The sequence below is a fragment of the Hirundo rustica genome, chromosome 6 (assembly GCF_015227805.2).
Source record: "Hirundo rustica isolate bHirRus1 chromosome 6, bHirRus1.pri.v3, whole genome shotgun sequence".
Lineage (NCBI taxonomy): Eukaryota > Metazoa > Chordata > Aves > Passeriformes > Hirundinidae > Hirundo > Hirundo rustica.
In genome coordinates, this window is record NC_053455.1 from 26,952,348 (window position 1) to 26,971,456 (window position 19,109).

At 36.2% G+C, this 19,109-nt stretch overlaps 1 protein-coding gene across 1 annotated transcript in view; it reads right to left on the minus strand.

The window, feature by feature from the left end:
• AKAP6 (A-kinase anchoring protein 6) overlaps positions 1-19,109 on the minus strand; it is a 288,990-nt gene that overhangs the window by 207,020 nt on the left and 62,861 nt on the right. The window contains exon 3 of the mRNA XM_040066094.2: positions 5,540-5,897. Coding sequence (XP_039922028.1) covers positions 5,540-5,854 — 315 coding nt within the window. The 5' untranslated portion in view covers positions 5,855-5,897. The remainder of the gene's footprint in view (positions 1-5,539; positions 5,898-19,109) is intronic.

Genomic DNA, 19,109 nt, shown 5'->3' on the forward strand with positions numbered 1-19,109 from the left:
CTGATAGTCACATTAATATTTCTCCAGAGACCATTGGTAGAGCATATTAGCTTATTTTCTACAGCCTGTAATCAACATATTTTAACGTAGGAAAAATATGGAGAGAGGAGAGGAAGAAATAAAAATTGTATTGGTTCAAAGAGCACTTACATGCATTCAGGTCTTGGTGACATCTAAAACAGAAATTTTGGTGTAAGCATATGTTTCAAAAGTGTAAATATCCAAATGAAAATGAGATTTTACAGAGTTTTTAATTTCAGAAGAAATTGCAAGTAGTAGAAGACCCACTTTTTTCCTCATCACAGACAAACGTGTCACCTTTTTCTTCCAAGTCTCCTTACTGCTGAACAATCTAAATGTCTATTTTAGGACAACCTTAAGACCTCCACAGCACTGCAGATGCTACTGTACTCATATCTACAAACTCCCTGAATTACACATCAGCCTTCTATGTCCAAATATGTCACTGAGAACTGATGAATGCATCTCTATCCTCAGAAGAAATATCACAGGTTGCAGAATTTTTGCTTGGTGTGTTGTTAGGTGTTTGCTTTGTAGAAACTCAAGTTGATTAAGGATTTGTTCATATTGTCCCTTGCTTTAAGGGGAGGGCTTAGATATTCCATCCACTGTTCAAAATTCCTTTCCAAAGGTCATGTATATGGTCCTCAAGTGAGTCTATAATGTAACATATGCCTTTTCATTTTTTCTTTTTTTTAAATCTGTTTTGCCCAAGCCCCTATGAAATATCCAGTGCTGATGTTCTACCACTCCAAGGAATATTCAAATCCTTTTGTCACAGTAATACTAGTTGCAACAATTTTTATTGGTCACCTTTCCTGCCTCTTCAGAAAGAAAGTCCAAGCTTAAAAGGGTCCAGAATGCTGTCTGCAACATTTATTAATTATTCATTTATCCTGATAAATTATGCAAGCCAGATCTTCCATTATCACTGGGGCTACCAGTTAAGGTATCTCCATCTTTTAGCTATTTTTATTCCCTTGATATATAGATAACAGCAGACTAACCAAGTAGTGCTCACTTCTCTACTCAGAAAGTGAAAGATACCTCATATTGTTTCTCAGTTTTTTTCTGCTTTTCATTAGCTCCCAATTCTTTGAGCCTCTTATTTTAACCAGCAGCCCTCTATCTTAATTTGATCCAAATTTCTTTAGAAGGCAACTGAATCTCCAGTAAAAAAAAATATATATGTTCTTTCTGTGTTCATACAAAGCACAGTCCTGCATCATCTTGCTCAGTTGCCATTTAGCTTGCAGATGTCTAAATACCAAAAGAACACCTCTGTTTCTCATTTCAGTGAGAGCATTCCACTGCCTGAAATTTTGCATTTCTGAGCTCAGACTGCCAAAAATCCTGACAAGTAACTTTGCACCTTATTTCTAAACTTAATTAGTAGCTAGAAAATTGATTTGATCATCACTTTCATCCTTGGAGGCACTGATCTTGTAGGAGAGAGAACAGCATGTCCAAAGCCTCCAGGATTGTCCTCTGCACAGAATGGAGCATTAGCCTCTGTTTATATGTGATAAAACATAGCAAGGGATTAGGACAATTTTTGAGGGTTGTGGGAAAAATTATTTTTCTTCTCTTAGGCAGAAGAGAAGTTAACCTAAGAGCTACAAAACCAAGATGACTTTTACAGGTGTGCTATTATTGTAATAAAGCACATTAAGATGTGGTAAACAAGTGATATCATTTTCCATAAAAATTTCAGTCTGAGCAGGACTGTAGAATTGCCAGACAAGTTGGAAGGTTTCTAAGCAATCTGATTGTTTGACCAGATAGCATTTTAGAGATACAGACCTATTTCTGCTATTCCTTGACTTTTTTCCAAATCAAGGAGTATGCTCAGGCCACAGGGGAAAACTGGAAAGTTAAAAAATGTAGGCCTACTAAACTACTCAGAAATTTTTAAAGAGCTGATTAAAGAGGAGGGGATGAGAAAGATATCTACTGTGCCCTGGGTTTTACACTTTTTCAAAATGTCATAACGTAATGGAGAAAGGAATAACCTGTATCTGACTGCAGATATATTACACTCTAATATGCTTAAATATTTTTAATACCTTGTTTTGATAATTTCTCACACTATCCTCTTAGCCAGGATTTAAATTCAAGGAAAAAGACAAAGTCTTTGTCCCCCCAAAAAAGCAGAAACAGAGATAGTGAAAGGATAATAGTCACATGATATTTGCTCTCTACCCAAGGTTCATGAAAATTTTGTGGTAGATGAGAGATCCTGTCAAAAGATATTAGTAACTGACCCAGGTATCCCAGAAAAAGATGACTGAAGTGTCTCTACTTGGAAAGACAGACAACATCAGTGGCTGTAAAAAAGACACTATCATAGCATAAATTGTGTTTGTTTCTATGTCAGTATATAATATATGGTTCAGATATTGAAGTCACAAAGCAGGGATGGAGTGCTTCACTCCAAAATAAGGTAAAAATCAACAGACATCTCAGATACAGAAGATGACACCAGATCATCCCAAATTACCTTTTTTTTCCCCAAAAAGATACAAAGTTATTAATAGTTTGAAACAGTAGGCACTTCCTTGTGAGAGTTAAGAGGTAGAAAGTAAAGCAAAACAGTTGAATCCAAGTTATACCTCAGAAGGATTCCAAGAAAGATTTTGCTGGAAAAGCAAATATATTTTATTAAAAATATAAAAAACTAAATGGATCATGAAAGCATCTCAGCATTTTAAGACAATACAAGGACACGGAGAGCACTTCTTTGCTTGTAGCAAAACCCATAATTTTTTAAATCTCTTTTACGATATTTGCAATTGGTAACAGCTACACCGAATGTGTTAGAGTGATGTGAAAGTATCATAGAACAGCTTGAGTTAAGACTGATGCCAGATGAGTGACTAAAATAGGGCATTCTGGAATCTGAAGAGTTACAAGTTCATCCAACTATCTTCCTGAAGCACTCATGTGAAGCTGAGCTTTCCAGGAAATTTCCCAAGGGACAATATAAGAAAAACCTCCCACTCATGCTATGTGGCTAGTTCTGAGAAAGGGCATTGTAAAAGTGAGACAAACAAGAATTTTCAAAGGATCAGTGGTGGTTAGCAAAGCCCTAAGTCACGTAGGATGAAGAGAGGCTAGCAGCAAACACCAAAATCCCTAGGGAACAAGCCACAATAAAGAAGCAATGCTCTTGATTACAGAAAGAGCAGCAGCACAGACAGATCTGCAACTGAGATACTGAGAAAATTTTCACAAGGCAAAGAGATGATCTGTGCGCTGAGCAATTTTTCCAAGGAATAATATATGGAGTCTGCTATGGCCTGGATCCCCAAAGCAGTCTTATCACCAGAAGCCAACTGACAGCCAGAGGAAAGAAATCCACTCTAAGCATCCAAAATAAATAGAAAGCTTCATGAAAATGGAATCAGATATCTCCTAGCTGAGAAAAATAAACTATGAGAAGATGAAAAAATGTTTGTCTTACTGCTACATTTGCATTTTGACAATTATATTCAGAAACCATTATGTTACAGACTTTTTTCCAGAGTCTGTATAATTCATTTTTCTTATTATGATTTGGACAAAGGAGCAGAAAGAAAACTTCTTAAATTTGCAGATGAAAACATTGAGTGTGCTTGGAGGAGATACTTGTGGAATGAGATAAAAGAAAAAAAGTTTAATAATGAACAAAGGTAAAACCCTACATGTAAAATTTCATGGGTAAGAGAGAGGTGAAAAAAACATTGTGGGAAAGGAAATTGGTAGTTACCGTGAATTACAAGCTGAACTTGAATAAACCATCCCCTACTGGTTTAGAAAGCAAGAAAATACTGAACTGGTATGTATTGTTTGAGAGTATGTGAAACACTTTTTCCAGTCTACTCAGCAATGGTCAAGCTTCACACTGAGCCCACTGTCAAGCCTGGGCACAACTGCTCCAGAAGGAAACACATCATTGGGAAGTAGCCCCTCAGGAATATTATCAGAAGACAGAAGAGGGGAAAAAAAAAAAAAAAAATCTATGTGTAGGAAGTTGTAGTTGGGCTTTTTTTTTTTTTTCCTTTTTTTGCTTTTTTTTTTGTTTGTTTGTTTGGATTTTTTTTTTCCTTTTGTTTTGTCTTTTGCTTAGTTTTAGTTAGTTACGTAGTAGATAAACTATTCAAAATTTATCTAAAGTTGATATTATCTTATGCTACATAAAATAATTTCACAACCCTTGTTTCTACAGTCATTTCTTCTTGCCTGTATACAAATTTAAAGGTCAGCAGGTTACGGAAGTTCTGTATTCCTAATGTGTTTGTTAAAACTTTGCTTCATTTGTTTACATAGATAAAACCCTTAGGAAAGTATTTCATGAACTCCCATTGACTTTTGTGACTTCACAAATAAACTCTATAAAGAAGAAAACCCATGAGAATGCTATGCATCCACTGACTTCCATTTATAAATAAAATGTATTGTAGACATATGAGGGTGAGCTGTATGAACAGAATATTCTCATTTCATAAGCAGGCACAAATCAGTTCTGCTTGTGCTCTGAACCAGCTCAAAGCTGTGTGCAAACACCCACAAGCTCCACAGACCTCCAGTTTCAGCTCAGTGCTGTGTTAATACAGCCACAAGCAGTTCCAGACCAGAACCAGCACCAAGCCAAACAAGATTTCTCATGTCCATCTGCAGAAATACCTTTCCATAGGATCTGCTAAAAACTTCCAGCACATTGCAGATTTAGTCCTTTCTTCTTGTCAAAAGCTTGTGAAAAATCTCTACCCTTTTTTTTTTTTTTTTTTAGAAAAATAGTGGGACCATTAAAAAAATCAAGATTGGGTCTCGTTGGTTAAGACTGATTACAGTACAATCACTCTGGTTAGCGTTAATATACAGTGCTGTATTTTAAGACAGCTTACAGCTACAGTCCTAAAATAAACACAAATAAAATACCGTTGCACTGAGTATGAAGGAAGACTGTTCACATAAACAGGCCTCAGAATGCAGCTCTGAAGACAGCTCAGTCTGAAGAGATAACATTTGCGCTATTTTTGGAGATTGCCACCTTCAAAGGCATGCTTCATCTGCTGCAGCAAACCAGACCACGCAAATGAACATACACTTATGGTCCCAGGCACTAGTTATTTGAATTTTGCCTTCAAATGAGTGGCCCCATTTACTGGAATATTAAGAATTTTATTGTTATTTGGGAGTTTTAGGTACAGAAGCCCATTAAAATCAGTGGGAATATTTCTGGGCACCTGTGAGATGTCCAGTCAGGTTACTGATAAAGTTTCATTGCTTGCTTTTGGAGTATGAACATGTGAATACGGTTATGACTATTGAATTAGGTGATGAGCAAACAATGTTGCAAAAATTCTGATAATTAACTGGTTTATATTATTTCCCTTAAAAAGGATTTATTCACTTCTTAACACAGGCTGTCAGACATGCTTCAGCAGTTAGGAAAAGCCCTTCTGTTTATTTTACTAACAGCAGAGTTGAATGAGACAGCTTCCCTGAGAAGTCTCAGATATAAAATTCATCATACCTTCAGCTGTACCAGATGCACATCCACGTGCTTGCTGTCCGAGTCCTGCTGGACGGAGTAGGTCAGATCCCGGACCCTTTCAGACGTCATCCGAAGCCAGGTCTCAATTTCTGGCAAGTGGAGAACAATCTTCCAGTCAGCCCCAGTGTGCAGAGGAGGAGGCTTTTCATACTGCTGGCCAGAGTCAAGGTCCTTCATGACATCCCCTTCCCCTTCTTGTTCCAACGTAGGAGTCATGTTTATGAGCATGGGAGAAGCATCAGATGGCATCGGATCCAGTTCTTGTGTTCTCATGGGGGAGAGTGCTACATCCATGGCTAACGTGCGAAAGCCTAAACCATACTTCTTTCAAAAATAGCTGCAAAGATAAAAAGAAAGCACGCTGCTGTTTTAAGACCAAATTTAGCAACACAACACTCAAAGACAAGGAGTAAATGATAATGTCTAAGATGTATTGCACATCTAAATAAATTCTTCACCCTAAAAATCTATACTGGAACTTCAAGACTAAGTAGACTTGTTCAAAATAACTTTGTTGATTTGAACACAATCTTTGTATGAGAAAAGTAACGAATTTCTCTCATTGTAATTTCTCATCTAATTTCCAATCACCTTGGAAATTATAATTTTCATTAATAAAAAATATGTTCTGATTTTTTTACAACTGCAACATAAATAAATGAACATTGACAAAGTCAGCAGAACTTTACTGAACTTCACAAGTTAATACAAGACTAGTATTCGTAAACTAGTACACATTGGAACATATTCCTTGGCTCGAAATTTAAGACTAAACACAGAATATTTCAAGATTTAATTAAATTTCCCTACTGTCCACTTGACTATTGACCATATACAACAAAAGATTTGTAGGCAAACTTGGAGCAATTATTGAGCAATCAACACTTGGTTGCTTTATTGATTTTCGTTTTGAACTTTAAATTCAAGTAGTTTTGTTAGATTAAAAACTGTTGCAATAAACAACAACTCTAGCAAAACGTAGATGTAACAATTCCCGAGGTCAAAAGATGTACCTAAAATAAAACATCATTTTACAAAGTGACTTTATGAAAGCTCAAATGCTGTGTCATCCATATACACTTAAGAGACCCACAGGAAAAAGTAAGTAAAACATTTTACTTTGTACCTCTTCCTCTGTATGTTCTAGTTACTTGTGTACTATGCATGAAGAAGGCTGCCATAAACCTTATGTATAAAAAACCCCCCACAATTAAAAAAAAAACCAAAACCCACAAAACCAAACAAACCAAAAAATAACCCCAAACAACTTTACTTACTTAACATAAAATTTATAGGACTGTAGAAAAAAACCAGACCTTTCACTGTAAAATCAACACTGTGATTACTGAGTTATATTCCTAAGTATTTCATGTGAAGCTTCAGCATGCAGAGACTACTCCTGCAGGCAGTGAGAGTACCAAAGAACTATCCAGCCACCATTTAACTTGTCATAGCCAGGAAGGACAAAAATATATATATTTTTTATGTTAATTTGATTTTATTTCCCACCCTGCCACTACTTAGTCAATCAGTGTTTACATACCTATCACGCTCATGAAATAAAATATTAAGTTACACTAAATACAAATTTGCACTTCAGAACAAAAATTTCTATTGTGCAATCAAGCAAAGGAAATTAAAGAAGAATACAAGTTTTCTCAGTGCCTGCTGTACAATTTTCAACTCTTTAAGCTCAAATTTTGAAAAACTATTAATTAAATGGTGTTTAAAAAAAAAAAAAAATTCATCCAGCTTTGCTGCAGAACTTAACATTTCAGGTTGCTGAGTAGTTTTTAAATCCATCTCTTTACATTGCCTGTTTCTGAGCTTAAACTCTGTTGCCATAAGTACACAACATAAATTGTTAGAAAAATCAGTGTAATAACGTTTTTGTCTGAAACATTGCTGATGATAGCCCCAGTCCTAAAGCATAGAATTCACCTGTTCTAACAGCCAAAACGATCTCAATATTTTAAACGTATTCTTTACATTATCTCCTTCTGAAAGTTAAATTTTGGTGAAACACGTGGTCCTTATTTCTGCACGTTTATTGTTAAACATACCTATCAGAGAAACAGTCGGCTGAGAATCACTAAATGATACAAAAGCATAGAAAGAGCAGAGTTTGCTTCGTGGTTTTTTCACAAAAAAAAATCGCCCCTGGCACTCTTACATACTTTTCCAGTATGACTCAGCTCTAGTAAGGACATTAAAGCAATTAGCAAAGAGAAATGAAAACATGCTCCTGCAGAAGCAAACAAAAGCTGGTCCGTGCTGCATGCAGAGCGTGCTTCTAGCTTCCATGCACTGTGTGCAATTAGCAACCATTAGCAGCCTGCTGACCCGCTTTTTGTTGCCATGTGCTTGACTCTACGAGTGGCTCTCCAGCATTAGAGCTAATGCCTCCTTAATCCTAGCAGCTCTTACAGTCAAGTCCTTTACATTCTTTCCTTTCTGCCAGATCGCAAGTTGCAAAACTTCGATTAAGAGTACGGGGAGAAATTTTAAAATAAATAATCCTTTTCATATTCTTAAAAAAAAAATCATTAAATTCTAGCAAAGTAATAAAATACACTGCGGATGCTAATTAGCAAGGTCAGTGAAAGCTTTAAAAAGCTCACAAATGCTCGAAAGGAGAAACTTGCAGGTAGAAATTACTGAATCCGAACACCAGGACACAGATTTCTTTAAACTGATTCTTGGCAGAATAAGAAGGCACCGCCATCCAAGCGCGCTAGGAGCAAGGCCAGCCGAAAGGTCCTCCTGAGCTATCGGAGAGCACTGGCACGGAAGGAGCGCGGTCACACCCGAGCTCGTACAGCCCCCGGAGAAAGCGAGAGCTCGGCGCCAGCCCCGGCGCAAAGCCGCAGCTCCGCCCGGGGCCGCCCGCTGGCGGAGCGCCCTGCGCTAACCCGGGTGCGCGCCCCGCTCACGGGCGGGGGACGGGAGAATCCCCGTGCAGAGGTGCCCTTACGGAATTCTAATCGTGAAGTACGAAATAGCAAACAAGGCCCAGCAGCAACAGCCAGCCTCATAGACTGATCCATTTTACGCAATTTAGGAGTTATAAAACTTGCCGAAACGCTCTTGGTCAGAAGTAGGTTCTGATAAAAATGAGGGATGAGAAGGGAGGACCAAGTTGAACATCCCTTTGTGGTCATATATTGATACTTTAAGTGCCTGATTTAAATGCTGGCCTTAAATTTTGTTATATTTCTGAAGTATTTTGTTTTTCCAGATTTTGAGAGATGTACAAATAATGAATTGTAAACCACTATAATAAGTGTTAAAACACCAAAACTGAATAAATTTTTAGAGGTGATCTTTATACCTGGCAAAAACAATTTTTGAAATGAGGTAAAGAAGGGATTTTTTTCCTTCTAAGCAGGACCTTGTCGCTACCAAAAAATTTTAATGCAACTTAAAAGCTATGCTCAGTCTCATTTTCCGCATCACAAAATCCTGGTAGCATCAATAACACTTTTAGGTGGGTAAGCCATACTAAATCACATTCCAGCTTTTTTTTTCAGCCAAACCTTTTCTGTACTCAGAAGAGTTATATAAACCAGCTGATTTTAAATTTGCAGGTGAACAGATGAAAATGCAGTGTCAAATGTCCTGATCAATAAAAAGTTCATCTTTCAATATTTGCAGGGCATAACCTTTTTTTCATCAACACAATCAGACTGAGAGTTGTGACACCATTATATCTAAAAAAATACTCATCCAATTATTTATTTCTGCCACCTCAAAAGCTACTCTTTCAGAGTGCTGAAGGGCACATTTAAGAACTATACAGTACAGCTACCAGATTGCATTCCTTCCAGTGGGAGAAAAAGAAAAAATAGATGAATCAACTACTTTTCTTGCCTTGTGTTAATTCTTTATATACAGTCGTACATTGTCATGGAAACTTGTATAAAAGGTGAGAGATCCTGTGTAAGCACATGCACACATATGCTTTCTATCTGCATCTTTAGTAAGTGCATTATGCCTAGCAGATGGCTGATTACCTTCCACTAATCTCACAGACAATCTCACTTTCCCCTGCTTTTCCGCTCAGTCAGATACTAACACTCTTATGCAAAACATAGAATGTCTGTGTCAACCAGAATATAGTTTATCAATCACCACAAGCCTGGAAAGTCTTCTCGTGCTCATTCTGCTCCTCAGTTCTCCACATTTCCCTTGTTTATAAAGTGCAGGCCACATTCCCTATGCTAGCTATCAGATCATCCATATTTTCCTCCAATGGCAGTCACCTCCTGTCAAACAAAGAATCATTAAGCATTTTAAGCTGTAGAGTAGTCCAGTCATTGATCAGTGGTGCAGACACTGGGTCGAATGAATGTTAATGAGCTCTAATTTCCCTTACTGTCACATATTGTTAAAATCAGCTGTAATCACTATACAGCCACCTGTCTATCAAGTAAATAATTTATTTCAATCTCAAAAATGCCACAAAAAAACCCAGAGAAACTCCATCACTAAATAATTTTGTCTGCTTGCTGACTTTGAAATCTAGTGAAGTGAACTTTAACGTCATATTTAACAAGCTCATTGACGCTGAATTTTCTTGAAGAGATACAGTGAAGATGAATGTCTCATACAGACAAGTTACATTATAATGCCATTTCCATTTCAGTAGTCTCAGGAATTCTCTGCCAAGTTTTAAGGCTTATTGTACTTTTCCTTGAAAATGTAATTAACTGCATCAACTATAAAGATAAACTATGTCAATGCAAAAAAACCCTGAAATACATCATGTCAGTAACATATAGAGCAAATTAAATTTTATGTCACAGTAAGCTTATCCATGCTACACTGATCCTGTTGCTGATTTCATATACGATTTAAGAAATAAACCCATTTCAAAAGGCTTTGAAAGAACTGAATTCTAATGGACCCAGTTTAGGTTTTCCTCTTAATATCATTCCTCGTGAATGTGATTCAAAAATACCTCCTTTGCAATTATCTTATTATTTAAAACTGTGAACAAATTGGACAATTTTTCATTTAGGACTGCTTGGCCTCCTATTTTGTATGTGAAATTCTTAGAAAGTATATCTGATAAGGAACAGGTGGATGCCTCAATTCCTTCGGGTTACAGACCAAAGAGGCTTGCACAGTAATTCCAATATTAAACATGGACAGTAACATGAATCAGGATTACAGTTTTTAATGTGACTGATTTAAAGTCCATTAAAAAGTCTGCCCCCAAGGCTTTAATGGCAGCAAAGCCAGACCATCAATTTTTAACTGTAGAAATCCAACCATGGACATTCAAGTTCCTGATTATGTGAATAAATCAGAATTTAAGACACCACAATGACCCAACATAATCTTTGTTATCTACGGTTTCTTTTTCTAATACAAGGTGAAGGAAAATGGGGAACTTAAAAGGCAAGTGTTCAGGCAGAAACTGGAGATTACTGTGGTAAATCAGGAAAAGTGGAAATTCTACTGGAGGATTTAGCAAAGGATCTGTCTTAGGATGTCAGATTGTAAAGAAAGGTTCTGCAGATCTTTCAAATGATGTTTCTGTCATGAAAACTTGTAGAAACTGTAACAGAGTGAGGCAACACCATTTTTTTTAGAGGAAGAACTCCCCCCCCCCCCCACCCACTGCTTCCAAAAAGCATATTACTGGTGTTTTCCAACAAAATGCTTCTGACAAGATCCAATGCCAAAGGCTAAATTAGTCTAAATAGCCATGGTATATGAAGGAAGGTCCTTAAATGGACAAATAATGGAAACAGTAAAGAGCGGAATGAAGAACAAATGCAGATCACAAGCAGGGTTTCACAGAAACCTCTGCTAAGTGCTATGCTTCTCAATAAACTGATCAATGACCTGAAAAATGGGTGAAAAGAACCAGAAAAGGTTTGTAGAAGGTATTGAAATACTTGGAACAAACATAAACTCTGTGTAAATGAAAGATGTCACAAGGCAAAAAAAAAAGTTAGCAATAACATGTAAGATTAAACTCAATATAGGCAATTATAAGTTATGTATATGAAAAAAAAAAACCACAAAAAATCTTGCCCAAAACAGTGCATTAAATTTATGTGCTCCTAGCTCATATAATTTTATGTTCTCACTTATAAAAAAGCAGGGAGACTAGCTGGAAATTATTCTTTTAGACAGCTGCTATGAGGTATGAAAAAAAAATTCTACACTGCAACGTATACAGACATTGAAAACAATTCTTTGTAGTGCCAGACTCATACAGACAGAGGAATGTATCCAGAGAGTCAAACACTGTGATAAGCAGTTGTGTTTCCTGCAAACCTGTGCTGAGTTAATGTAACAATGTCTGGGAGATGACGTGGTACAAAGAGATTAGCATTAAAATGGACAAAGACAAATTAGCTGCTTCATATTAACTCATCATTACTTCAATCTTTTATTAGCTCTACACCATCTTAGGCTTTTGTTGTCCTAATTATCCTAATTATCACTCCAGAAAGCCAGTTTCCATAGTGGAAACTTTTATACACTGATTTTTCAGCATACATGTGAGTGGGTTTTGTTGGTTTTTTTTTGATTTGCTCATTTAGGCAGGTTGTTCTAGCTTTCCTGCATAAAGCCATTTTTGTCATTCTAGTGGCTAAGAGTGAGCAAAATATTTGCAAACATAAAATAATTTTCCCCTTCAGCCACAAAAGTCAGATGGTGAAGGATGCATAGTAACTATCCTAGCAAGAAAATGGTGTCTTGTTCCGAAATGTTTCTCCAAAGAGATAGTGTAAAGCATCTTTTAAATTGGAAGATAGCAAAATCAAGATTAGATTTAGTTGACTACTAATCTGGATTTAAAATGGTCTTTCAGTATAGACAGAGGCAGTGAGATATCAGTGAGAACCTACTGAGCTCTTCCTTCTATCACAGCAGAATGAAAGAAACTGGTGCAACTCTCAGCTCAAAGTTAGGGCAAATAAAAATAAAGTTTCACTTCAGTTTCACACTCTAGTTTCATTGCAAATAAATGCTAATCACTTAGGAGAAATCTTAACATTTTTTTGGGAAAAATTTCTGGGGGCTAAATGAGCTTATTCCTTTTTAATATGGAAGCTGATTATAAGAAATTAATTACATATATCAAGGAGCAATATGACCTCATAACAGATCAGATAAGAAGAACTTTCTTACATGTATTGTACAAAATATGTCAGTCACAGCCAGTGTCTCATTGTCTTGCAAGTCTTACATTTTTCTCTAGCAGAAAGACCATCATTTCAGCTTCTTCCTTAAATATGTTACAGGTACTGTAATACTGGATGTCCTGTCAATTATTACAATGTTATTTAAAAAAAAGAAAAACCTAAACCAACAACAATCTGCCTGCAGAATTCTTCAGGGCACAGTATTAGTACGTCAGACCCAGCAATGCAACTTGAGGCATTTAAATTGCCCCAGTCCCAATCCTAATGATAAAACAGATCAAAATAGCCAGAAGACATGCTATCATTTCTGAAGCTAGTTTTGTTACACTAAATTTTAACAATTTTATGATAATAAACGTATACTTTTGAAGAAACTGCCACTTTTTGGAATGATGCACAATGCAGCTGCTGAGACCAGAGAGCCCTTATGAAAATCAGTATTCTGTTTCATATGAGACATAACACCCTGTGACTAGCTGGCCCTGTAAATGCTTACTATCATGTCAAGTTTAACTATCAATAATTTAGCTGTTGAGTATAATATTTTCTCAGGTCTTCTTTAGAAGAACACCAAAGCAACTGCTTTTTTTCTCAATTTGGGGACTCACAGAAATAGACTGAGTTCTTTGGGCCACAAGGTGGGTTCTTGTACTGAGTCATGCTCATGAAAGGTTCTGCTACACTGTTTTGTTTATGGTAGTGTCTCATGTCAGTAATACACTACCAAATGTGTGCATGCCATTGTTTCAGACATTCAGGTATTACATGAATAGTGAATTGTAAAATGGTTTCTTTATTTTGGGGATGAATTTTTAATTTAGATTAAAATAAGATACTTGGTGTGCTACAAGGGTAAACAATGGCTTCAGTAACTCTACTGCAAATTCCTTCCACCTCAATCATGATGTGGATAAAATCCTGCCACTTCAAGTTGATTTGTCACTTAAAAATGGATATCAAGTGTGTAATCAGTCAATTAACATGAACAAATAAAACTAAGGCACAAATATTTTTACCCTTTTAAGTAATTCTCATATATTATACCCCTTTCTTTAGCCATAAACTTGATCAGGTACAACAAAATTAAGTTAAGCTAGAAGAAGAATAAAAAAATTGATGGTTCTGAAAATTCAAGGTAAAAAATTATTTCTTCAAAAAATTAATTAGTTAAAAGATGTCAGCATAATATTTATAATATTAGTAGTTTAGAATAAACATTGGTGTTTGTAGTAGCTCTGTATAAATCTTAGCTATTATACATGCTCCGGAGATAAACTTTACTTCTGGCACACATTATTCAAAGCACAATCCCTGAGGGGAAAAAAGGAAGCATCTTTGTTCACCTAGCTCAATATTTTGCAATGGAAGAATTATAGGAATGGGAAAAGGGCACAAGGAAGGGAGGGATGAAAAGAAAGCCTGGCCCTTTATCCCCTTTATGTAACTAAATATCAATATTTAAACTATTTATAGTGTTAAGGGCAAGGCCAAACCCTTGAAGTCTGTCTGCACCCAGGAAAAAAAAAAAAAATACTTCATGTAAGTTTTTTTTCTAATCTAGATAAATATCATCTTGAAGATGCTACAGAAGAGCTGCAATATTTCATAGGAAAACTATAGATTCTTGCACAAGATTCTTCCAAGGAAGGCCAATGATTGGAGAAGCATGTATCTTTTCAGGACTGGGGAGAAAGGAACGCAACCTGGTTTTGATGTGACTTTTTTATTCCACAAGCTAAACATTTTAGCAGTGCTGTGAAAAGAAGCAAATTAAGTGAAACTCCAAGGACTACAGACTGGGGGGAAAAAGAAATTAGAGATCAGCAGGAGCTACAAGAAAACAAGAAGCTTAAATATGCTTTTTAAGACTGAAAAAGCCAGTAACCAGAGTAATAGGAAATTGAATTTTAAATACATCTTAGTTGTTGGCGGGAGCAGGAAGGGACAAAAATATGCATGCAGGAATAAGAGGAGATTATTTATTATTATTCTGTCAGCTCTAGAAAGAAAAATGTTTCTGGCACGTTAAGAACTAAGACCATTGCTGATCAGCATGAACTAGTGTATCACTGCACTGCTCGTACTCCGTAAGCTCATCTGTATCAACATTAGAGTTGATTAAAAAAGCACATTTAGGCATGGCACTGTAATTGTCTGCCAAGGCATACTGGCATATTATTGGAGGCACTTTGCCCCAGTGAACTGAAGAGGCTGAGACAACAAACAGAAGACACTGTTGTTCACTGTCTGAAACTGCAGACAACAGCAACAGAATGACTGAAAGAAGACAGTGGGGAAGAACAATACTATTGGGAAAAAATCAGCAAGAGGGAAACATTGGAATGGAGGGTTAGGAAAATACAAACGTTCAGTGTCCTGCCTGATGGTACTTTCTTATTCAGCATCCACATTACAAAATATCCAGACTTCAGAGCAAACCAATAAGAACAGAATATAATCAAACAAGAAATGTATAGGCAGGTGTTTTCACACATATACCTCCAGTGGTCTATTAGCACATTTCCTACCATGAGCAATTCATCCTTGCTATAGCAAAGGAAGACTCTCAGCCATTTGCCATTGCACACGAAAAGCCGCATGTTCACATTTTCTGCCAATCAGAAAGCATGAACATTTCTCTTTTCTTTGGGAGAAAAATATTTCTCTTTTAATCTTGCAAGACATACTTCTCAAAGTCCCATGTGACCAAGTAGAAAAGGTACTTATGCAACCCCCAAACTGGTATGAGTAAATATTTTGGTTTAAAGATGAACCTTACCTGCAATTACAAATTTTTAAGAAGGTTAGAACTCTTTACTTCCTAAAGGCAAGTATAGGAGGAAAAAGTCAGTACTATTCAGCATAACCTATAAAATTATAAAGTTGCTTTCATTGTTTGCACACAGTGTCTTTTTATTATGGGAGGCACTTGCCTCTATTCTAAGGCTTTACACAGTGGACTAGATGATGTTATTGCACTTAAGAAATGACACAAGAACTCTATAAAATATGGCTTAAAGCATCAATTCTATCTGCATGAGGGAAAGGGAAGGAAAGGGAAAGGAAATAGATTTAAAGCTCAGTTTCACTACAGGGAACAAGGACTCTGAATAGGAATTGTACTCATTCTGGATCACCTTTTTTAACCTTTTTTTTTTTCCCCCCTGCCTTTCTATGATTACAGGACAAAGAGACACCTAAATACAGAAACTTCTTTGTGAGACCAAACAGATAAGATGGTGAAGAGATCACTTTAAAATACTAAAAACTGTCTCGAAAATGACTTTGCACAATGGGTCCTGACCAAATTGCACTATAAGAACAGATATCACAGAACCTGACCACCTGCACTGTAGGTTACAACTTGATTTTCATGGTCATCTGTGGGCTGCCACAGATGAGAAAAATACCAGTCTACAGCTACAGAAGCTATCTTATGTGAGAATAAGCAGGTTTGGGTATTTCTGATTCAGATCCTTTAATCCCTGTAACTCAAAAAGCACAGCCTTTTTTTTCCCTGCCTCATTATGACTGGGCTACACAATATCCTTCTGCACAATGAGAATGTACAGACAGCTGTGGTTGTTCATTTTGGTTTATTAATTTTTTTCCTGATATAAAAGTACATGTAGCATCATGTTCTGAGATTTCTCTGAATGCTTTCAAGCACAGAATATTCTCATAGAAATGTGACTGGGGATTTATATTAAATGTTCCAGGACCAGAAATAATAATACAAGGCAAATACGATCTTAAGATCCCACTTTCTTTGTAAGAGCAGCTCGAGAATGACGGATCTCACCCCGTATGCTGCCACCAGCAGGCAATGTTTGCACCAGCACATTTTGTGACTGAAAGCTGCAAACTCCCCCTTTTCCACGTATATATGGTGTCCACTTTTAGTCAATCTGTACAACTCACATAATTTTCTTATTATTTTCAGAATTGTATTGAACAAGTTAATAATCTGAATCAATTAACAAAGATGCCATAAAACAGTCCACAGGAAATTCAAATTTTGCTGTGCAAATTACGTTTTAGATCAAGCACCTAAAGAACCAGTAGGATCTAAACACTTTCTGAAAAACTGAAATAGTTGTATGAACTGGTATTTTTGTTTGGTTAAATTTCAAGTCTGTGTGTGTGTGTGTGTCTACATATATATATATTATATTACTGCTATTTCCAGTTCATCAACTTTTCCATCCTACTATGAATTATGTGCAAAGTGCATGAAAAAAGAAGACTATAAATGGGCAGAACTGAGAAATAGTCACTTATCCAGAGGTAATAGCAGCTGCTGCCTATATTATTATTCATAGTTTCATTTTATATTTTCTTGTTCTGTGTGACCTTCGAATTTTGTACATTAAAAAAATCATCCATTACAATGGAATAGCACCTAGTTCTAAAAATACATTTTTATCACTTTTGTTGAACATACTGCTAACAAGTCAAACTGCTAACAAGGCAATCATATGTCTTCAATTTATGGGGTACTTTTATAATTACAAATTTTTCTCAGGAAAAGCAAGTTAAATAGGCAAAATTTGTTCAGACACCTGTGTAAACATACAGCTGTGAACTGTATGCATGTGTGATATTTTATTCTTCCAGAAAATTGTTATTATGGAAAAATACTAAAATGTAGAAAAATAATACGCAGTCATTTTAGAACTGTACGCACATGGTACATGAAGGTATGTGGTAATGATTGCAATCTCAGATGCAATTTCAATAAAAAAATCTAAGCATGAAATTATTGAATTACTAAAAAGTCATGTAGTTCTCTATGTGTTTTCCTGACCTCAAATAGTAAATTCTGTATTGCAAATACTGTGCATCTGTTTATACTCTACATAGCTTTTAGTCTGGAAGTTGGGAATTGAAATTCCATGAGACTTCCTCTCACCAGATGTCACTTCTTTTTAGGTTCGAAATGTTCACAAAACAGAATTTCTTCCATGATACTTATTTGTTCCTGAACAAATTTGTTCCTAAACCAAGGAATTTGGAGGCACATAAAGGGCTTAAAAACCCACTGAAAAGTTCAAAACGTGTTAAACTGTTTTCTCAAGGCTATTCTGAAATAGGTCTTGGAGAGTTTCGATTTAGTTACTTGCTCTTGCCAGCCTATGGTGCACTAAAACATGCAGCTGTGATGACTGCAGTAATAAAATGAACGTGGGTTTTCAGCATAAGTTAAAATACTCACTTTTTGCCTGAAACTCAAGTTTTTGTTCAGAGAGATGGAAAAATGAACATGATTTTATAGAACCTACAGCTACCTGATATTTCAGAATAATCACTTGGGAATGCTCAGACCTCGATTCCAACAACTGCATTAAAAGAAGTTTACAAAAAGTAGAATTAAACTGAAACAACTGAGCAAGCTTCACTCAAAACACCTCATAAAGTTCTGTTTAAGGTGCTTTCTTTCACAGCTGATGCCAGTTCCTTACAGTAGCAGGAATTTTTTTTTGAGACACCTGCAACCATTTGTGAATGGAGGAGGAACTACTCCAACACTTTCTTTCCAAACAGAAAGAAGTGGTTTTATCCAGGCATAAGGCTTCACATTCAGCAAATGTGATTTATTTTGCGTGGCAAGTAGTCAATTGTTCAGTAAATTGTTCAGTTGCACAGAAAATAGAGGGAAAACCATGTTCTGCTTGTTTGTTCTTCGTATGGGACTGGTGGAAAACCACCACAGAATTCTGAATTGCACTGCATGTGTGACTATTCTTATTAGGAGGAGATAGAAAACATTTCTGTTCTTTCAGTTTTGTAAACTCCAGTCAGGGATAGGTCTTCAGGACCCTAATTCAGCAGGTAAAATTGCAATATATGTCCAAATTTAATTCTGAAAGAACGTATTTTGTAAAAAAATTTTAATGACACGTTACCTGCTCTGTTTAACCATCTGTTAAATTCCAATTTACATGTGTTATTCTATTTTTATGAGATACACACGTGTGATCACTAATTTGAAATTAATTCTGACCAACCATAGAGCATATGAAAAGGCAAAGACTCAGAAGTAATGCTCTTATCTTTTCCTCTGCTGAAATATCCGCTTTCTTCAAGAGTAACAGTAAAGAACTGCACTTGCACTTATTCAAAGACATATAGTTTATAAATTATTACACCAGTACCTATTTCTATACCTCTTTCACTCCACTGAGTCACTTCAGTGCACTGCAGGTTCAGTAAAAGTCTGTAGAAACAGACTCAGACGAAATCAAAGCAGTAAAGGAAATGTTATTAAACACCATTGGATTTGCACATTTCAATCATCCCATCATTTAACCAGTCCATGGAGAGTGGCATTTATTTGGATCTATTTTTTTTCTTTCTTTTCTCCTGGACATTTACACTTCTGA